At 41.1% G+C, this 23,147-nt stretch overlaps 1 protein-coding gene across 5 annotated transcripts; it reads right to left on the reverse strand.

Moving 5' to 3' along the window:
- Window positions 1–1,432: 1,432 nt before the first annotated feature.
- On the reverse strand, window positions 1,433–14,411 carry LOC111578119 (NACHT, LRR and PYD domains-containing protein 12-like). Of its 5 annotated transcripts, XM_055004404.1 has the most exons (15): window positions 12,572–14,411; window positions 12,348–12,377; window positions 12,022–12,141; window positions 11,597–11,716; window positions 11,171–11,284; window positions 10,729–10,860; window positions 10,304–10,417; window positions 9,856–9,969; window positions 8,279–8,351; window positions 7,187–8,118; window positions 6,433–6,606; window positions 5,390–5,563; window positions 3,379–3,552; window positions 2,640–2,813; window positions 1,433–1,851 (listed from the first exon to the last, which is right to left on the reverse strand). In XM_055004404.1, the coding sequence occupies exons 2-15, from the start codon at window positions 12,353–12,355 to the stop codon at window positions 1,842–1,844; spliced, it is 2,433 nt and encodes an 810-aa protein (XP_054860379.1). In that variant the 5' UTR covers window positions 12,356–12,377; window positions 12,572–14,411; the 3' UTR covers window positions 1,433–1,841. The 5 variants fall into 5 exon arrangements, with proteins under 5 accessions (XP_054860379.1, XP_054860380.1, XP_054860381.1 ...); XM_055004405.1 differs by lacking the exon at window positions 10,304–10,417; XM_055004406.1 differs by lacking the exon at window positions 2,640–2,813.
- Between the last annotated feature and the right edge of the window lie 8,736 nt (window positions 14,412–23,147).

Raw genomic sequence — 23,147 nt, forward strand, 5'->3', positions numbered from 1 at the left:
CTTGATGATGTTGGACACAGGAGCTGTATGTGTTGTCATCCGCAAAGTCTCAGTTTGTGTAGAGTACAATCTGCTGTCCTCTCATCTGTTCTTCAGACCTCCCATCTCCTCGGTCTCCTCCTCAATTCTCATACATCATAGTTAAACAGAGGAAAAACAGAGAAAACAAACAAAGGTTTAATGTTTTATGATCACCATAAATCTTCATACGCAACACAATAAACAACTCACTGAAATTTGCACATATCTGCCAACATTTAGGTCATTTTAATTATCCCCAACAAATGTCTTCCCTTAAGAGTCTCTGTAAAGACAACTACTAACAAGCTCAAAACGGATTTCTTACTTCTCATGGATTCTAAATTAATCATACTTAATTTTACACAAAATGCATTGTCAATTTTAGGAATTGAAGGAGTAGGTATTCTCCTTCTCTCTCCCACAAAGAGAGAAAGGGAGAGAAGGGAGCTCCCTCACTGCTCCTTTCATACAGAAGAACTTATTGGCATCAGAATGGAGCATCACCCCTGGCTCCTCCTCTGAAGTTTAGCAACAACTTCCAGTCTGTGCTGGACATCAGAGAGGGAACATCTGGACTCAGCTCTCTAAAAGTCAGATCAACCCCATGCAAAAAGCACAAAGTCAAAAATTACACCGATGCCAGAGTAATATCCTCTGAATCAACAGCTAAAATACAGAATGTAGAATCTGTCCTCTGACAGTTAAACCTATCACCTCCTTCATTTTAAATAAGACTTCATGTTATTTATTCAAAGTCTCATCTAATGCAGTCACACACACATGCAGAAATGAAACAAAAGACAGAGAGAAACTGCACACCAATCAATCAGCCAAACAAACTGCTAATCCCCTGTGTCAAATCTGAATCTTTCTCCAGCTCTGACAGATTTTATCAGGAGATTGTCTTTCTCTGTTACTGTTTATTGTCTTAAGTATTTATCCATGCTTGTCCTCACTGGTCTCTCCCCTCCTCCTCCTCTTAACAAAGGCTCAGATATATTTTATCAGATGTCTCAACATCCACCACAAGTTCATATATGTACTATCAGCTTTACAAAAATCCTCTATGGAGCTCATATATTTTGTGTGATTTAAAAAGAAATGTAGACAGAACATTATTTTAAACCTCAACACATCCTGGCATATCCACTTATATGATTCTTCACAGTGCAACCAACCAGAACAAACACCCACAGCTTCCACGAACAAATTAACGCCCCAAATGTGAGAAAATATACTCACTCTGACTGGTCCCTTTTTTTTTTAACGAAGCGGTGTAAGAGTCCGCTGGAGCCGTCAGTAACTTTCAAGGAGGCCACATCTGATCCTGCCAACAACGCCAAGTTTTTTAGAGTTTCTCTTAGACATCAAGGATGTGCAGATGTTGAAGAAAACGTCCGTTGACACTGACTTGCTTAATAATAAAGTTTATTAGAAAGAAGAACAGCATCGATCAGACAGAGAGACTGCCTGGGAGGATTCAGCCAAATGATCCTCTCAGAACAACAAACGGACGTCACTTTTATATGTTTTGGACAAGTATGAGGTCACAACATACGTTTCCTGTTTAGAAGACATCTGGTCAAAGAACAAGACCCCAGTTGATCAACCCCCTAGACATTGTGGCGCCCAAAGAGACCCAGAGATCATCCTGGACATAAGGACTCCCTTCTGAACACAGCATTGACTTCCTTCAGCAGAAAAACACATTCTATTCTACTAACTTATTAAGTAACACATAGATCAGATACTACAGCTTCAACCTCTGGATCATCAGGACACACTTCATCCTCTCAGCACAAACACCGTCCTGATCAGCATCACTTCCATCTGCAGAGAGAAGAAGAAAGACCAGAGGAGATCAACGAGTTTGATCAACATCAGGTGTGTTTCTCTGCACATTTCACTGCCGTCCACACTGGAAACAAACTGCTAACAGTCATCAAGCTTCATTACTGTACAAACTCTTCACTCATGGATTTACTGCTGCTCCATTTAAACCAACAGTCTCTGAGTGTCCATCAACATCTCATCTGCTCCTCAAACATCAGCTGACAAACCAACATGGAGGCTGTCAGTCAACACATCTGGATCAAAACAGAAACAAGGACACAGATCCAGATGTGACTGCTGGACCTGAGCAGAGCTTCTGTGCTGTAGAAACACCTCATGGTTCCTACATGTGATGCTGCTGCTGTGAAATAAGAGCCGCTGGTTCGCAGGCTTCAGTCTCACTGATCTCAGAGCTGTGACAAACATCACACTGATCAGCTGATCACTGTTGAAATGAGAACAGTGAGATCAGATCAGATGGACACTTTGATGAAGGAGGACCACTGTCTCTGCACATCTGGAAGGCTGTCAGCTGGAATCAGCTTTATTTCCTCAACACATCAACAACAGTCGGCTTCACATCCACTCAAACACACCATGACAACAAGCTTGTGGCTCCTCTGATTGGCTGACTGCTGTCTCTGTGTTTCTGTCACCGTTCTGCTCTCACAGCTTCACTGAGAAGATGCAGGTTTACAAGAGACACTGGATCTTTGCTTTGATACCGATTGTGTTTAGCAGAAAACTGCTGGAAGCAGCAGAGACTGATGGAACCTTCTACTGACCTCAGAGTCTTCAGGCTACAGTCTGGACTCTCCACAAGATCTAACAGATGTTTCACTGATGAATCCCGCAGGTTGTTCTGACTCAGGTCCAGATATATCAGATGGGAGGGGTTGGACTTCAGAGCTGAGACCAGAGAATCACAGCTGATCTTTGACAACCTGCATTCCCTCAATCTGAATAAAAGATATAGATAAAATCATTGATGATCCATCAGATGTGTTCAGGTTCTGAATGTGCAGCTCAACATTACTTTGTCCTCATCAATCAGCTTTTCTCTAAAACCAGCAGAGTGACTTTGTCCATCTCTTATTGTGGATCATCATCATGTCAGCACAACATTCATCCACCTATTCATGTCCACACATCAGTAACATGCTGCATCATCAACAGGATCAGTCAAATAAAACTCAACACAAACCAAAGAAATATTTATACTTCACTCAGGAAACTTTGTCACTTCAAACTGATCTGAGTTCAGAGGATCTTCTGGATCCAGATGTGACTCTTCAGTGCAAATTACAAACATTAATTTACTTAAACAACCAACACCCAGCATTTTAAACACTTTCTGCTACAAACACAACTTTTGTCACAACAAACTGAATTTACAACAAAAAACAGAAGATGTGAACCAGAGCAGATTTACAGCTTCATGGATGGAAGTTCTGTTGAACATAAATGAGCTTCAGTTGTCATTAAACATATCAGATCTACAACAGTAACAGTCAGTGAACTGACCTCAGAATCTTCAGGATGCAGTCTGGACTCTCCAGAAAACCACACAAATGTCTCACTCCTGAATCCTGCAGGTTGTTGAAGCTCAGGTCCAGATGTTCCAGATGGGAAGGGTTGGACTTCAGAGCTGAGACCAGAGAATCACAGCTGATCTCTGACAACCTGCAGTCCCACAAGCTGAAGAAAGAATAAAAGATGTGAGTTGAGGAGACAAAGTTTCTGCTTGAAATCATTCAGAGTTTCATCATGAGTTCAGAGCTGAAGAAGCTTCAGAACGTCCAACTTTACAAAATGGAAACTCCAAGCAGCTGAAGCCAACAGGATGCAGCTTCAAACAGTCCAACAGAAGCAGTGAAGAAGAGCTTCATTAATATTAATCACAACATGCTGCTGCTTCAATAAAGACGGAGTGACTTCAGATCTGAAACTCTGCAGCTCCACCACTGGCTCCATCCAGACAAACTCAAGCTGAGCAACAAACACCAGGAAAAACACTCGGACATTTATTTCACTTTCTGCTCAGAGTCACACAAACACACAGGAGGGAAATGTGGACAAAATGAGGCTCCAGACTCCAAAATATCTCCATGTTCTGGAACCATGGAGACGTTTCAATCAGGACTCTACATTCAGATACATTTCATTCTTCATCCATCTGTCATTGATAGTGGAACGTATCCATCACAGTTTTCAGAGGACCAGGTGACGTCTTCAAACTCTTCTCAAACACAAACATCTTGACTTTGAAATGACTCAAAGCAGAGAAATGAAGTGTGTGAGGGGTGGAGCAGCTGTCTGTCATCCACCTGCAGCTCTGTGCAGCAAACACAGCTAATGATGGAGGACAGAAGGAAACGATCAGTAGTCTGACTCAGCTTCACTACAGCTGATGCTCTAAATGTTGGCTGCTACAACAGGAACAAGTCATCTGCATGGAAGAGCACAAACACAATCAATCTGTGGAAACATTCAGCTAAAGTTCATCACATCCAGATGGAGAAACGCTCAGTTTGACTGCTGAGCTGGTGGTTCATCCCTCACTAACCAGGGAAGTTCTATCTGCTAGCAGCTGCACTCATTCTACCAACATGGTTCAGGATTAAAAGGAAGCATTGTCCACACCTTTCTTTAACTGTGGCTCACTTCACAAATTCACTCTCACATTCAGAGCATCATCTCAACTGTCTGTCTGACTTTATTTCACTATTGTTGCTGTTAGTGGCACAATAACAACTTCAACTCTTTTCTTCACTCAAACCATTAATATCACAGTAAAATACTGTCAGACAGAAAGTTCTGCATCCATTTTACACTTCAAAGTGAAAGAGCTTTAGTCAGCACAATGTTCTGACATTTCCTTCATATCTGTTCAAGGTGGAGCTTTTAGTTCTGATGTGATGCTGGACACATGAATCAAACACTGCACAACATTTGACTTAGTGACGCTGTCCTCAGTGTTCTGATCATCCGGATCATCTGGAAAAAACATCAAACCGTTTCCAGTCTGTCCACTGTCAACACACTGTTTTCTGTCACATTAAACTGAATATTTGTGCTTTTGGACTGTTGCTGGGACAAAACCACACATATGAAGACGTCACCTTCAACTCTGACAAAGTGGGATCAACATTTTTCACTCATTTTAACATTTGATAAACTAAAATACTGAAATAACTGACGGCTTCATCAGTAATAAAAACAGCTGTTGGTTGCTGCTGTCAGTTTGAACTCCACAGAAACATGAGGTCAGATATCAGCTGAAGATCGCGTGTGTCAGATTTCCACTGTCAATTATTCACTGGAGGATTTTTATTCTTAGATTGAGCTTTCAAATGTGCAGCTCAGCATTGCTCTCAAAGAGTCCAAGGACCAATGCAGAGAAGAAGAAAACAGACGTTGCCATGAAGATCCTCAGTTTGGATCAGTAGAACATCAGCCTGATGGCTGCAGTTTAGAGGCACCACAACTTTACATCACAATCATCTCAGTACACAAAGAAAACACGATGTCTGACCTCAGAGTCTTCAGGATGCAGTCTGGACTCTCCAGAAAACCACTCAGATGTTTCACTCCTGAATCCTGCAGGTTGTTCCAGCTCAGGTCCAGATGTTCCAGATGGGAGGGGTTGGACTTCAGAGCTGAGACCAGAGAATCACAGCTGATCTCTGACAACCAGCCGTAAAACAATCTGAATAAAGAATAAAAGATGTAGATAAAATCATTGATGATCCATCAGATGTGTTCAGGTTCTGAATGTGCAGCTCAACATTACTTTGTCCTCATCAGTGAGCTTTTCTCTAAAACCAGCAGAGTGACTTTGTCCTTCTGTTACTGTGGATCATCCACATGTCAGCACAACATTCATCCACCTATTCATGTCCACACATCAGTAACATCTGCTGACCTCAGTCCACTCTCTCATTACAGGATCAACATCACATCTCTTCATTCTTTCATTTATTCCATCACCTTCTTCTTCTGTGGAAATCAGCTTGCTAATTTTGTCTCATTCACATCTTCCAGTGTGTCTTCCAACAACAGTCACATGTCATCTGTACATTACAGAGGGATTCTGATTCCTGCTGTCCACACTGACTGTCCATTGCTCTCTTCCTAACACAACTCTACTGGAAGGAATCACTTCATCAGCTCAGCTCACACTAACATCAAGCTTCAGCTTCTGACTGACATTAATCAACTTCCACACTGTTGACAACTAAACTCCTCTTTGACTTCCTGAGGCTCCACTGCAGCTCAGCACAAACACTGTGGAAACACAAACATACTGACTGGATCTGTGGAAGTCACACTGCTGAAGCCTCACATCACTTTCACATCAGCTTCACATTCAGAGACACAGCAGGACTGTAGATTCTGTCCTCCATCTTGGAACTCTGCAGTCAGCTGATCAGGGGATTTATTCACACTTCAACAATCTCAAACATCTTCACAATGGTTTCAGGAAAATACTCCAAATTTATTAACAACAAACTCCAACATTCAGTCAAAGATTTGACTTGAATATATTGACAAACCATCAAGAGTCAGAGAACTGACCTGAGAGTCTCCAATTTACAGTTTGGACTCTGCAGTCCAGCAGAAAGACACTTCACTCCTGAATCCTGCAGGTTGTTTCCTCTCAGGTCCAGTTCTCTCAGATGGGAAGGGTTGGACTCCAGAGCTGAGGCCACGACTTCACAGTGACTCTCTGAGAGTTCACAGTTATAAAGTCTGTCATGACACATAAATGACAAAACATGTTATTATGAAAAAGGACACTTTATATTTCCAGCTGCTTGCTGTGGTGGACATGAGGTCTTTCTCATCATGAAGCCTGTCAGTGCAGTTCATCCTGCCTCACTCCAACACAGACCAGTGTCTCCACTCAGACTTTGTCAGAAAATTACAACTTGAGGATTAATCTTCAAATTATTACCACCATTGTATGCAAGTTACATTTATTTATAATGCATATGCTTAAGCTGATTAAAGTGAAATAAAAAGTATCTCTCTCACACACACACACACACACACACTCACTCTATCACTGTCATTGATCAGCTAACAAGCAAACGCTAGCATCAGGCGAGCTACCAGTGAGACTAATGTTATGTTTCCTCACTTTAAAACGCAACAAACGTAGGATAATAGGATAAAGCCCTAGTTTGAACATCTGAGACTAAACACAGCTGCATGGAAAGTTAGAAATAAACAAGTGGAACATTGAGAATAATGAGACTGTTCTAGTGAGAACATCTAAAGAACTCAACTACTGATCTACTCTGATCATCTTCATCACATCTGGACTCACTGAAACTTTCTGCAGTTCCTCACAGCTGGAATCAGTCTCCGTTTCCCCTCCTTTGATGTTCTGTACTTGTTCAGGTCCAGTTCATCCAGAACCTCCTCTGACATCTGCAGCATGTAAGCCAGAGCTGAGCAGTGGATCTCAGAGAGTTCCTTCTCTGATCTGTTCTCTGACTGCAGGAACTCTTGGATCTCCTGATGTACTGACAGATCCTTCATCTCCATCAGACAGTGGAAGACGTTGATGCTTCTGTCTGGAGACATTTCATGACTCCTCATCTCCTTCAGGTTGTTGATGACTCTCTGGATCATTTCTGGACGGTTCTCTGTCCGACCCAGCAGACCTCCTACCAGTCTCTGGTTGGACTCCAGACAGAGGCCATGAAGGAAGCAAACAAACAGATCCCGGTGACCATTTTTATTTCTAAGGGATTTCTCCATGACTCTCTTCAGGAACACATCCAGGGTGTCATTGTTGTAGTATTTCCAGTCTTTTCCCAGGAAGTCCTCCAGAACCTTCTCCTTCCTGGTGGTGTAACAGTGGAACATGTAGACTGCAGCCAGAAACTCCTGAACGCTCAGATGAACGAAGCAGAACACCTTGTCCTGGTACAAGCCTCTCTCCTCTTTAAAGATCTGTGTGAACACTCCTGAGTACTTTGAGGCTGCGCTCACATCGATGCCACACTCTGTCAGGTCGGACTCATAGAAGATCAGGTTTCCTTTCTGCAGCTGCTCAAAAGCCACTTTTCCCAGAGACTCAATCATCCTCCTGCTGTCTGGACTCCAGTGTGGATCTGTCTCAGCTCCTCCATCATACTCGATCTTCTTGACTTTGGTCTGAACCACCAGGTGGTGGATGAACATCTCAGTCAGTGTTCTGAGCAGCTCTTCTCCCTCTCTGGTGACAAAAGTCACCATGTTGCCCTCCAGCAGCTGGAACACAGAAATGTGTCAATGAGTCCATCAGAGTCAAATCATGGAGCCAAACATCAGATCCATGTTGGACACACTGACAGTCCACTGGTCTACTAAGAGCAGCATGGAGACGCCTGAACACAACAGATGGAGAACAACTTGTTGTCCATGAACTCACCATGAATATGGAGTCCAGGGGATGCTGCTGGACAGACTGAGCTCTGGGAACCTCTGACTTCTGCTGCTCCACTCTGTGGATCAACATCAACAGTTAGATCTCAGTACGTCTGTCCACACAGAGAAACGACATCAAATCAAATGTATTTATAAAGCCACTTTAAAAACAACCTGAGCTGACCAAAGTGTTACACATGCTGACAGATAGGCAGAAAAGAATTATGTGCAGACAATTTAAAAATAATATTGACAATATACATGCATACATACAAGACAATATAAAACTTGTAAAATCAATGAGCAAAACAAACAGGAAAAAGGGGATAGCAACATGGAAGATCAATTTCTTAAATGAATATGAAGTTTTAAGACCACTGAGAGCAGTCAGAAGCCATTGAAAACCTGAACATCTTGAGGTCTTTCTTGAAAATATCATCAGATTATAAGAGGAAGGCTGTTCCAAAGCTTTGGACTCTAACCCGAATGCAAAGGTTCGACCTCCCAGCAGCCTCAGTCATATAATTATTAGTTATTAGCAGTTGGTCTGATGAAGCTGATATGAGGCCTTGAGGTGGAGAAGGATCAAAGAAGTTCAGACCATAGAATCAGCTACTGAAAGAAAACTCTTGTCCTGGAAATAACAGCATTAGCTGCTGTTAGCAGCTAATGATGAGCTGCTAATCCTGCATCACAACACACCAACATGTGCAGCATCTGAACTTCAACTTCCAGCCTCTGAGCTGCTGGACACATGGCCTGGAACTGAGGCCTCCTCTGCAACACAACACCAGTTCACAAAGAGATAAAGTCCAAACTTCTTCCCTCTGGCTTTAATTTTACTGGTCACAGCAGATGTTCTCCACTTTGTCAATGCAACAATCCCTAACAAGCATCCAGAAACCTCCATGAAGCCAAATGTCTCTCCAGGACATCACAGCAGCATTCACCGTTTGCTATTTGCCCTCCTCCATCCAGCAGCACCTGAAACCTGAGTGCAGCTTCCTGCTTACACTGTTTGAGCCAAAGCACGAAGACGCCACCTGCTGGAGCAGCTGGTGTCCTGCAGCTGCTTCACCACAGAACCACAGCATCCATTCTTTCCACTCTGACAGGAACATTTCCATGGATGTGACAAAGAGCTGAGCTGACACTCAGCATGTGTTTGAGGATTCCATCATAAAGACAATAAAACTGACTCACTGACATTTTATACAGTTACAACATTCAGATATGAATAATTACCTCTTTGCAGCAGGAGGTTGCTCTCCTTTAAACTGAATTTTAAAATCCTTTGACCAGTCGCTGTTAAAGGACACACAGCTGGGTGCAGGTCCATTTAATATTAATGTTAAGTAGGAATAAACCGATTATCAGTTTGAACAATTATCAGATCCGATACTCAGCATTTTCACGCTCATCAATAGTTTCTTGTTTTTTTCAGTGAACATAAATTACATAAACACTGATTCGCCACATCACCACAAAACCCACCACAAAGACACACAAAACAAGGTGTTGTGTCTCATTGTGTTCATGTTGTGGGTCTTTGTGAGAATGAACTACAGATCAGCATCTTACTTCTTTCCAGCAGAAGGTTGTCGTTTTTTAAAGTCAATCAGGCGACCCTTTGAGTCATCACTCTTCATAGACACACAGCTGGATTCTGGTTCTGGTCCTGGTTTCTGATGGATCCTGGTAGACGGAGAGGAAAACCAGCAAGGAGACAAATTCACTGTTTATCAGCCATCAACAAGGAGAAGAATGAATCTGGAAAAGTTCAAAGGTTGATGCTCTTCACAGTGAACATAAATCACAAATACACTGATCAACCAACATTAAAACCACTGCAAAGACACACAAAACAACTACACACAACACAAAGCCACTGTAAAGAGATGATAAACAAGATGTCAAGTTTGTTGTGTTATCATCATGTTCATGTTGTGCCTCTTTGTGTTCATGTTGTGTGTCTTTGTGTTCATGTTGCGGGTCTCTGTGAGAATGAACTACAGTGTTAGTATATTACTTCTTTCCAGCAGAAGGTTGTCGTTTTTTAAAGTCAATGATGTCGCCCTTTGAATCAACACTCTTCATAGACACACAACTGAGAGCTGGTCCTGGTCCTGGTTTCTGATGGATCCTGGTAGACAGAGAGGAAAACCAGCAAGGAGACAAATTCACCGTTTGTCCGCCATCAACAAGGAGAAGAATCAATCCGGAGAAGTTAAAGGTTGATGCTCTTCAAGTGAACATAAATCACAAACACACTGATCAACCAACATTAAAACAGTTGCAAAGACACACAAAACAACTACACACAACACAAAGCCACTGAAAACAGACAATAAGCAAGATGTCATGTTTGTTGTGTTGTCATCATGTTCATGTTGTGTCTCTTTGTGTTCATGTTGTGGGTCTTTGTGAGAATGAACTACAGTGTCAACATCTTACTTCTTTCCAGCAGAGCGTTGTCGTTTTTTAAAGTCAATGATGTCGCCCTTTGAATCATCACTTTTCATAGACACACAGCTGAGTGCTGGTCCTGGTCCTGGTTCTGGTTCTGGTCCTGGTTTCTGATGGATCCTGGTAGACCAAGAGGAAAACCAGCAAGGAGATAAATTCACTGTTTATCAGACATCAACAAGGAGAAGAATGAATCTGGAAAAGTTCAAAGGTTGATGCTCTTCACAGTGAACATAAATCACAAATACACTGATCAACCAACATTAAAACCAATGCACAGACACACAAAACAACTACACACAACACAAAACCACTGTAAAGAGACGATAAACAAGACGTCATGTCTGTTGTGTTATCATCATGTTCATGTTGAGTCTCCTTGTGTTCATGTTGAGTCTTTGTGAGAATGAACTACAGATCAGCATCTTACTTCTTTCCAGCAGAGGGTTGTCGTTTTTTAAAGTCAATCAAGCGACCCTTTGAGTCATCACTCTTCACAGACACCCAGCTGGATTCTGGTTCTGGTCCTGGTTTCTGATGGATCCTGGTAGACAGAGAGGAAAACCAGCAAGGAGACAAATTCACCGTTTGTCCGCCATCAACAAGTAGAAGAATGAACCTGGAAAAGTTCAAAGGTTGATGCTCTTCAAGTGAACATAAATCACAAATACACTGATCAACCAACATTAAAACCACTGCAAAGACACACAAAACAACTACACACAGCACAAAGCCACTGTAAAGAGACGATAAGCAAGATGTCATGTTTGTTGTGTTGTCATCATGTTCATGTTGTGTCTCTTTGTGTTCATGTTGTGGGTCTTTGTGAGAATGAACTACAGTGTCAGTATCTTACTTCTTTCCAGCAGAAGGTTGTCGTTTTTTAAAGTCAATGATGTCGCCCTTTGAATCAACACTCTTCATAGACACACAACTGAGTGCTGGTCCTGGTCCTGGTCCTGGTTTCTGATGGATCCTGGTAGACGGAGAGGAAAACCAGCAAGGAGACAAATTTAATGTTTGTCCGCCATCAACAAGTAGAAGACTGAATCTGGAAAAGTTCAAAGGTTGATGCTCTTCACAGTGAACATAAATCACAAATACCCTGATCAACCAACATTAAAACAGCTGCAAAGACACACAAAACAACTACACACAACACAAAGCCAATGTAAAGAGACAAACAACAGAAGCAGTGAACAAGATGTCATGTCTGTTGTGTTGTCATCATGTTCATGTTGTGTGTCTTTGTGAGAATGAACTACAGTGTAAGTATCTTACTTCTCCTCAGCAAAACGTTGTTGTCTTTCAAAGAACATGGCGGCGCCCCTTGAGCGAGCTTTCTTCATGGAGACAAGACTGAGTTCTGGTTCTGGTCCTGGTTCTGGGTTCTGATGGATCCTGGTAGAGAGAGAGGAACATCAGCAGCTCAGTAATTGCAGCACAAACAAGCAGCTTCACAACAACCAACACAGCTGGAAGTTCAAGCAGCACCAGCACCAACACCAAGTCAGCTGCTGTCAGGCTGCAGCTTCATCATTATATCTCCTTATTGGGACTCCATCCAGAGTTCACACACAACCGTGAGGATCAGCTGACTGTCATACCTTTCCATGTTGGTGAAAACCTGCAGCCACCTGAGGACACAAACACACAAAGTTCAGCCGTCAGTCTTCAGTCTCAGTCAAACACACAGCTGTCTCTGCACATTTCATTCTGCATCTCAATAAACTGATCCCAGACCAGCCAGCGACCAGCTGATTGTGGACGTCCACAGCAGCAGACAAACGGCAGCTTGTTGCTGACAAACACAAATCAAAGGTCCACTTACTCCACTTGTTGCAGTCAAACAGCTTTCAGTTTCTCTCCTGAGCTCCAATGTCATCCTGCTTCAGCTCTGCAGGAACCAAACACCTCAAAGCACAAACCAGTCTGAACCTGCACAGATCAGAGGTCAGCTCTTTATACTTCTCATATCAGACACAGAAACAACACATTATGTGAGTCGAAATCAATCCACCCTCCCAGTCATAAACATTTTATTTCCCTACAAGTACAGTCAGACTCAATAATCAGCTTAATAATCAACCTGAAGCTTGAACTTAGAACTCGTTTCAAAGCCTCACTTTTAGTCTCTCAGACCCAACTGGAAAACACAAAAACCAGTTGTGTTGCTTGTTGTATTTGCCCACCTGCCCCCTATTCTGAGATTTATCCGAGTTCTCGGTGGATTCAGTTCAGATAAAGTCTCCACTTCCAGGAAGGTCCACCAGTGTGGCATGTTGGAGACGATCATTATTTGGCACCTTTATGGTCAGGCCTGTGGCTGCTGGGCCCAGATAATGCTCTCCCCTTCCCCCCGCCCCTTTCTGTTTCTCCAGGTGTGCTGGGCGGAGAGGCTGCAGCGACAGGTGTTCACAATCTGCAATCAACATCAGCTGAAGCAGGAGCAGCTGGAATGCAGCCAATCAAGCTCCACCTCTGCTACAATATAACCTGAAGCCACTCATCACTCAGTGCTGGATTGTGACACAGCCAGTAGTCAGTTCTCTGCACATTTCACTCCAACCTGAAAAAGCTGTCGTGGTAATCCTCAGCTGTTCAAACAACCGCCTTGGATTCACTCACCTCTGCTGTTCACCACCTCTGGCATCCTTTCATTACCAACCTGCCGTTGCAGCCCTTTATTCCACTCCCTGGAATTCCAACTATCAGCCCCATGCCAAGTCCAAATCCTTCCACCTGCACCCACCAAGGAGAACCTGTTGTCCCCTGCTTACCAGCTAAGAACCAGTTCGAGCATCTTGTAGCCTTAGTATGTTCCGTGTTTAGTTTCATGATTTATTGCTGTGGTTAGTTTAGAATTAGTTTTCTTGTTTTTCAGGCTGATTAGTATACTGAAGTAATTGTTTCAGGCCTGTTATTTTGTCTGCTGAGTCAATACTCCTCAATATCTAATATCTTGTTAGCACCCGCCTGAGTTATTGATTATTGTAGTCTCTAGTTTCGACTAATTTCCTCGTTTTAGTATTTCTAGTTCTTGCTTACCTGGGTCTTACCTTCTGAGTTGGAGTATTTTAGTTCATGTTACAATTCCTCCATGCCTCTAGGAGTCTCCTTGAGTTAGTCTGAATCAGTAGTTCCTGTTTATTGGTAGATTTTCTGGTTGTAGTTTTCCGGTCTGAGTTTGTAGTCCTGTTTTTGGAAACTCTGTAAAATAAATTCATTCTTTATTATAATACTGTATGATGTCTCATTTCCTGCACCTGAGCCTTTAGAAATCGTAACATTTATAGTCACATAGTTCATCAGTGGCCAAAACCACCTCGTTATTCCTTTACCGTGTCTGTGTTTTGAGGAAGTTCTTGTGTATTTTATTAGTTTTTCAGAAAGCTCTTTAGCCTGCAAAGCGTAATAAAAGCAAGTAAGATCTGTTTAGACTATGCAGACATCAACATGATCAATATGTTATCTTTATGCTAATCCTAAAACCACAAAATACATTTATTTTAACTGTATGAATATAGAAAGTAATAACTAACAACTCGTATCTTTTTGGGTGCTTTTATGCAGGAAAAAGGAAGCGGGATCCTGTTGTGGATCTGCTGCAGTATCTGGAGAGGTCAGAGCAACGGTTCTTGGAACAGATCAGAAGAGACCAAGACCTGACCACTGCCACGCTCCAGGACATCCAGAGACCAAAACCTGGCCACTGCCACGCTCCAGGACATCCAGACACCAAGACCTGGCCACTGCCACGCTCCAGGACATCCAGACACCAAGACCTGGCCACTGCCACGCTCCAGGACATCCAGAGACCAAGACCTGGCCACTGCCACGCTCCAGGACATCCAGACACCAAGACCTGGCCACTGCCACGCTCCAGGACATCCAGAGACCAAGACCTGGCCACTGCCACGCTCCAGGACATCCAGAGACCAAGCCACTGCCACGCTCCAGAACATCCAGAGGACGGATGGAAATTCAAACACTTTGGTTGGACTGATGGCATGCATGGTGTCGGTGCTGGAGCAACTGTCCCAGAAATAAACTGCATTGTCCACTACTGCTGCCTTTTCTAGAAAACATGGTATTTTTTGTGATTTCTTTTACTTTTTAGCTATTTAACCTGTTTTGCATTTTTACTCTTGCACTTTGGGAGAATAAGCAGAAATTTGTGATAAGAGATGCGTGTTTTGTCTATAATCTACGGTCCAAATTTAACCGGAAAGGGAATGTCCCAACTCCGGGGTATAACCGGAAGTGACAACGAGGAGCGGCTAATGCAGTCTGTCGGTCTGATCTGCGACATTTAAACACTCTAAAGACCGACCACACGAAAACCAAAACCGCGTCAATCGGTTCATATGTTACCCACAAAACGGGCAAAACATCACCGTGGTATACTGAGATTTAATATTATTGTTTTAAATGTTATACCAAGGCTTGTTCCAAGTTAAATGTACAAGTATACTGTGGACAGTAATTATTACAATGTTATATTGTTGTTATACGGTTTCTCCAGTAGAGGGCGCACGAGCGTAATGTTACCTACTGAATGTTACTGTTGTGAGAGAACCACAGAAGAAGCGGTACCTAAAAGATATGTGCTTGGTGATTGTGCACGAGCTTCAGTAAAAACAACTGAACTAAACTTGAGATGTTGTGCAAAGTTATTTGGGCCACGATGCAACAGTCACCCGCTCGCTTGGTTCACCATTAACAACAACGAAAAGTTGCATTAGCCGCTCCTCGTTGTCACTTCCGGTTATACCCCGGAGTTGGGACATTCCCTTTCCGGTTAAATTTGGATTTGTAAAAGTGTTTTCGGACTTGTAAAAGTGTTTTGTCGCTTGTAAATTTGTCTTGGAGGTTGTAAAAGTGTTTTGTCGCTTGTAAATTTGTCTTGGAGGTTGTAAAAGTGTTTTGTCGCTTGTAAATTTGTCTTGGAGGTTGTAAAAGTGTTTTGCATTATGTAAATTTGGATTTTGGATTTGTAAAAGTGTTTTTGGACTTGTAAAAGTGTTTTATCGCTTGTAAATTTGTCTTGGAGGTTGTAAAAGTGTTTTGCATTATGTAAATTTGGTTTGCACCTCTCGGCCACCGTAATAATCTACAGAGACTTTATTCAGTGTTCAGTGCACATTTCTATGTACACACATTTTGACAGATAATCAGTTGTGCTTTTGAACATATCACACCAAGCTAGATAGATAAACTGCGCTACTGCAGCGGATATATTATTGAAGTGTGCTGACATGATGTGTCTACATACACTACTCACAAAAAATTATTCAACTTTTGGGTGAAATTTATGAAAAATGTAAAAAGTTCATGATGTGACTACAATGATAGCTAATCACAGCAGAGCTAATCTGAAGAGCAAACGTCCACTAAGATTCCTGTTTTGTTTTGTTTTTTCGTGTCCCTTCCGGGGCTCCGTAGGGAAAAAGTCTCTATATATAATTCAAATCTGAATATATGGAATGTAAGTCTGAATATATATAATGAAAGTCTGAACATTATATATAGTCAGACCTTCATTCCATATATTCAGAATTATTATTAGGTTTTTATTTAATTTATTGTGATATTTATGGGCGAACTTTATCTCTTCAGCAGCACCTTCATCTGTTCTCTAGCTCTATTAATTAATATTAATAATACTATAAATACAAATGTCATCAAAAATTAAAATGAGCATTAATAACCTACTAGATAAATCCATTTCACTCCAGCTGGTAGCTAAAAATGGACAACTCTGCGCTAATTTAGTGAGTCTTAAACATTTTTGTCACATGGTTCTTCTTTACAAATAATTACTGATTATAAATAAGACTAATTTCAAGAAACAAAGTTGCAGAACCATTAATCAAACCCCCTTGAACTCATTGTGATATTAATGTGGAGTTCAGAGAGCACAGTGTCTCAGATTTTACACTTAGTTTACTGTGAAATAACTTGAAAATTGTGCAATTATCAGGTTAAAATCTAAACATTTGTGGCCTGAGCTCCTAGTATGTCAAGATTCTCAGTTTCTATAAACAGTGTTCCTAATATTTTGCACTACTCGTGTACTTTAGTGGAGTTAATTAGGAACACCGTAGTAGAATTTATGGTTCAACTCGTGTGCTGCATTACATTAAACTGAAGAGGTGTAATAAAGTACTCTCTTGGTGAATATTACAGTCAGAAAAAGTCACATTAGAGTAGCTAACTGTAACGTTCTATTTTGAGAGAAGCTGAGATCTAAAAGTCGTCAATGGATGTTCTACAAAATATGTCGATTCTGCAATGTAATGCTGCTCTCTTTTCATTTTATGCACCAATTTCCACCTGCAGTAGCCTCTTGATAACGATTGGACGAATATTTCTGTAAATACATACTTCTATTTTAACTTTACTGACAATGCGGTGCAAGAAAATGCACTTGGAATAGCATGAAACTTTTCTGGTCCTTTCTGTTGCAGTTACATTATTTTCAATGTGATTGTGAAGTAGTTTCATAAATGCTCAACTAATGTAAGCAGCATGGAGAAGCTGCACATCAAGCATAAGTTGCTTTACAATCAGATGTTTAGAAAGTCAACCAATATTACCAAGGTTACTGGGTAGTTGACTTCACCAAACCACTCAGTTCAGGTTAGTTCCAGCTCCTCAAAACGGAGGTAGGAGGTCATCTTCCTCTGTCGTAGAACTTCTGTCAGTTTTCTAATGATTGCACTTTTTCGTAATCCCTGTCCATTTGCACACATCTCCTGCATACATCTTCCTCTGCCGACACCTTGCTTTCTTTCCATTAATGCTGTCTTTAATAAGTAAGCACAACAGTTCATTGTTTCTCAAGATGTGGCCATAATACGCAATTTTTCTCAACTTGACAGTGTCCATTAACTTGTACTTCTCATTCACCACTTCCAAAACCTTTGCATTCTGATCTTTCTTGTCCAACTGATGTTAATGTTCTCCTCCAGCACCACATCTCAAATGCTTCTAGTCTTTTTGTCAGTTCTTTGTTCAATGTCCAAGTTTCCGCTTCATACATAAGCACCAACCAGACCGCTAAATAGATACTAGCTATGCTGCAAACAGCTGTCTTGTTCAGTTTTTCATGGAAACTAAACATATACAGAATAAATCTGAAGACAAACATTCACATTCTGGTTGTTTAAGAGAGGAGTGATGGACGCTATTTCTGCTAATATGCAACACCACCTACCAGGTACTTATAATGCAGTCCTGAGATGCCTCACCTGGCAGTTGCACATCCATTCACACCTCCAGACATGCTTGGATTATTACTGGGCCATTAGTCATGTGATTTCAGGTGAGAATAAATACCTGGAACTCAACACCAGTCACTGAGAACTGAAGAAGCTACTTGGATGACGGTGAAACAGCTTCAAGAACCAAATTCAACCATCACACACACTCTCTACAGTCTATTAAGTTAAATGTGTATTGTGTTAAAAAACACATGCAAGTTTATTTAATGTTCCTTAAAAGTGGTTGCTGCCAATCTCTATCACACAGAACTCCAAAATCAGGGCTATTGATAAGCTAACCTTTTGACTGTAATCATTATGGAGAGTTTCTAATTGCCAGTGTAGTATGTTTAATGAGGCTGATCTTTTGATTAGTTGAACAAAACTAATAGATTTTTTAGGTTGCACTTACATTCTCAACAGCAAACAGTGCTATATGAACAGTTTATAGGCTTTTAAACAACCTTAACCACAAACAAAAATGTATTTTTTGTTCATTAGGATCCCCATTAGCTCCGGTCACAGCAGTTACTCATCATCCACAACCAAAAATACATCATTAAACTTCACATAAGCACAAGCAGGGGTACTGTAAGTACACTGATGTAACCCATTTTATTCAAAGACAGCAGCAGGGTTCATGTTGGGTCCAGTCTACTGCAGGTAGGTTAAACAACAGGGATGGTGTAGAGTAGAGCAGGTTGTAGAGTCACTACAGTGGGCTTTGTTTTAAAATGTTAAATGTTTGCTGCTTTTAAGAAGCAAATATTTAAGCTGCAACTATGTGGTTTTTATTTTGTGTATTGTCTTCATGTGACTCAGCAGACTTGGCCGCTGTGTAAATTTTTTCCCACAATCATCACATTGGAATGGTTTCTCTCCTGTGTGAACTCTCTTGTGTCTGTCAAGATGCCACTTTTGACGAAATCTTTTACCGCAATCAATACAAGGAAACGGCTTTACTCCTGAGTGAATTGTCATGTGTTTGTTCAGATGTTTCCGTCGAGAAAATCTGGCACCACATTCACCACAACCAAATGGTTTCTCTTCGGTGTGGCCTCTCATGTGTCCGTTAAGATGCAACTTTTGACTAAAGCTTTGACTGCATTCACCACAACCAAATGGTTTCTCTCTTTCTGTGTGAACTCTCATGTGGCTCATAAGACTGTCACGTCGGTAAAATCTTTTCCCACAATCAACACAAGTGAATGGCTTTGCTCCTGAGTGGATTGTCATGTGTCTGTTCAGAGATCCCTGTTGAGAAAATCTGGCACCACAATCACCACAACCAAATGGTTTCTCGCCGGTGTGGCCTCTCATGTGTTCAGTAAGGTTGAACTGGACTCTAAATTTTCTACCGCATGTATCACAACCGAATGGTTTCTCTCCTGTGTGAACAGTCATGTGTGTCTTTAGGGTTGCTTTGTGGCAAAATCTTTTACCACAAATGTCACAGCCAAACGGTCTTTCTCCTGTGTGGTCCATCATGTGTCTCTTCAGAGTTGCATGATAAGTAAATCTTGCACCACAAATATCGCAGCCAAATAGTTTCTCTCCTCTGTGAGCTGCCAGGTGCACCTTAAAATCAGAACTATATGCAAATGTTTTACCACATTCTTTACAGCCATTTACTTTCCGTCCCTTTTTCTTTGAGTTCCCATTTTGCTTGACTCTGAAACATTTCTCATCAGCTGAACAGTTGGAAGAGCTTTTTCCTGAATGACATGCCTTGTGTTTAGAAAGCGACTGCTTGTTGGTAAACTGTTTATCACACTCAGAGCAGCTAAAAGATTTTTTCTTGGTGTTACAACTCACATTATTATTTCCACCTGACTTAGCTGCTCTGGTCTCCTTCCAATCATCATCACTGTCTTCAGTTTCAGGTACAGAATCTGACAACGGTTCCTGCCACTCATCCTGCTCCTCCTCTTCATCTTCCTCATCTTCACTGTCTTCAGTTTCAGGTCCAGAATCTGACAATGGTTCCTGCCACTCATCCTGCTCCTCCTCTTCATCTTCCTCATCTTCACCGTCTTCAGTTTCAGGTCCAGAATCTGACAATGGTTCCTGCCACTCATCCTGCTCCTCCTCTTCATCTTCACTGTCTTCAGTTTCTGAAGAGTCTGAAGACTTTCCATCAGTATTTGGTTGAAAATGAGTCTTTGAATCTGGGTTCCTGGCTGGTTCTGGTCCTCCACAGTCGTCTCCATCTGTGTCCATTTTCATCTGTTTGGATGAGCTGTTCGTTTCCTCTCTGTTTTCTTTAATTTGCTTCTGATGAAGCCTTGAGGACTGAGATTTTATCTTCATTGTTGTCACTTTTTATAGGAATGAAGTGAATTAAAACCTGCTGATATCAGTCTCTTCTTGCCCATTAACTGCTCTCTGTCCTGACTGGTCCACAGTTCCTCCTGTTCCTCCTTTATGGGGATGGACTCTGGATCCTGCTGGTCCAAACTGGAGCTCTGTTCATGAGAAACCTCTCCTTTAATCATCAGCTGCTGCACATCTGCAGGGAACACAGGTACAATATGGATTATATATTCACACATAAACCAGTGGTATGTTAATGAGTTCAGTGCAACTCTTCAACAATGGGATATAAATATTAGGTAACCTAGTTGTAAATTTGGAGGGTAATAATGAGCAGTACACATCCTGCTCATTATGTTCATTAAAATCTAAATAAAATTTGATGGAGCATTACCTTACATTTGAGTCACAACCAAAAGTGTAACAGTCTGCATAACATATACTTTAAACTGCAACTTTTGTGTTTTGCTAATTGCATTGTTTCAAATTGCAATGTTAATTTTAAGTCTGTTCATTGCTCAGAATTGGACAGAGGGCTGTAACTGCAATAAATTTAAACAGAGTGCAGGCTGGAAGTGTACAAACGGAAATTATCGTCAGATTTCCAATAATCCTTGAACTACTCATCTATGATGTGCTGTTCCATCAGAAAAATGATCCAAATCTAAGCTTAAAACCAAGATGTTTCATCATAATCATTTTATTCTACGTCTCAAATAAAAATTCACCAAAAATAAATACTTTGCTCTGACAATATTCTATAAAAAACAAAAATCTCTGCAGTTCTCAGCACATCTATGAAGCCATGAGTGACTCAGCAGCGACCAACAATCACGTCTCAAAACTTCAGGAACTTTTCAGCTGAACTGCAGGCAGTGTTTAAACAGAAGAGAGAGAAGAGAAGTATGGAAACAAATGAAAAAAGTAAGTACTTCAATATGTTTCTATTGACATTGACAATGGTAAAATTGTGTTGATTTCAGTGTTTTTCAACTTTTGGAATGTAATGTTAGATCCCTGGTAATCCATGGTACAGCACTAGTGGTCTAGCTTTTAGGAATCATTAGAAATACCATGCAAACAATCAACTAACTTTTACTACCATCAATAAATATTCAACCTCAAATTAAAGTTTAAAATTAATTGAAAATTCGTTGCACAGGCAAAGCAACAGCTCTTCAATGATTGCAACAAATGATTTCAAAACGAGTGGTGCTTTAATAATTTGCATAATAACAGAGCTGAGCATTTATGTTAGATTTGTCCCAACCTGATCCAGGAGAATCCGTCACTTAAGACCCAGTACAAGATCCGAGTCCACAGTAAAGTCCTCCTTTCCTCCAGGGAGAGATTAAAATCCCAATTCCAGATGTGTTCTGCAATAATCCGTCATCTGTTTGAGTGAAAGAAAATATTGCGTTAGTCCTGGTAACACCATCTGTCATTCACAAGCAGACCAAGTCCTCCACCTCTCCTCTTACCACACCCTGTGGCGTCCTGGTGTTCCAGTTTAACCGGCGATGTTTGCCGTCTCTAGATGTTCCAAAATTTAGAGCTATAAATTTGTAGCTCAAATTCTAACTCTATCTTTGTCTCTCAGTTTCCACCCTCACCACAAATCTAAAGCAGAAACAACTCCAGGAAGTCATTGTGGCAGACCTTCATAAATAGTCCTTCAATACTACTTTGTTAGTCTGGTCAAAACCATTAACTATAGAGGCCATTACATAACTGACAATCTTTTATTTCAGCCGTTTGAATGATTTGTCAAATGACTCTGTATGCTATTATCATATAAGATTAAAATCTTTTCACTTTATTGACTGTATTAAAGTAGACTATCAGGAATTTGTCTCAGTATCCTTTATTTTCTGATATCTTTGCATTCTTTGTGTTGTTTTACTTGTGGAAAATAAAGGCATGAAATAAAAAACTTTACAAAGATGCAATAAGGATTACAAAAAAACCCAAAACAAACAAAGAAACACCCATGTAGTATAATCACTCAGACTGTACAGTACTTTAAGTATTGTAGTCTTTCTCTGTCATGAATTTGGCTTGAAGTTCTCATAAACACCTTCTCTGGCAACACCATTAAAAGTAACTTGTGCCATTTCTAAGCCAGCCATGAAGACACAAATCACACAAATATATTGTTTGTTTTGACAGTTCGAATCCCTTTTCCTCTTTTTTTTTAAAATAATGTCAGCGGTTAACTTTGTCTGAATGACAGGCTGTGATGTGGAGGACTGAATGTGTTTTTATTGTTTTTTCAGTGACTAGTTTTGACAATTGTAGATTCATTCACAGGAGAGTCTGAATGAATGTTTAACTTTGGGTTTATTAATAAGAACACAGGGCTCACGGGGAGAATGTGTTGATGCAGCCATTGTCATTGAATACACCTTGAGATCACGTTATACACGAGACTTACTCTGAGTGTGGCAACACTTAGGGACCAAAACAGTATGAACTATGCAACTGTCTACAACAACGAGGTCTCAGTTTGTTCCGATGCATTTTACCAAATCAAGCTAATGTTCTGCTGTGTGTTATGATGGGAGGCTAAGTTTGTTTCTGAGAACAAACCTGAGTTAAACCTGAAGTTCTGCTCTGGATCTGTTCTCCTGAACTCAGACTAACACACAGCAGTGGACGTGCTTCTATGTTGTGGGTTTTATTGGTGAGACAATAATTAGTTTTGTGGCTCATTATTAACCAGGCAGCCTGTGTTACGTTGTGATTATCCCCAGACAGAAACGACGTCCAAACTCTGCTGGTCTATGCAAACGAACGGATCACGGCTGCCGATGCTCGGTATGACGAACT

The sequence above is a fragment of the Amphiprion ocellaris genome, chromosome 18 (assembly GCF_022539595.1).
Source record: "Amphiprion ocellaris isolate individual 3 ecotype Okinawa chromosome 18, ASM2253959v1, whole genome shotgun sequence".
Taxonomy (NCBI): Eukaryota; Metazoa; Chordata; class Actinopteri; family Pomacentridae; genus Amphiprion; species Amphiprion ocellaris.

Coding starts and splice junctions, on each gene's coding strand:
- LOC111578119 (XM_055004404.1), bottom strand. Junction 10,418..10,728: donor CAACGCTCTGCTGGAAAGAA/GTAAGATGTTGA, acceptor TCTGTCTACCAG/GATCCATCAGAAACCAGGAC. Junction 8,119..8,278: donor CCCTGGACTCCATATTCATG/GTGAGTTCATGG, acceptor TCTGTGTTCCAG/CTGCTGGAGGGCAACATGGT.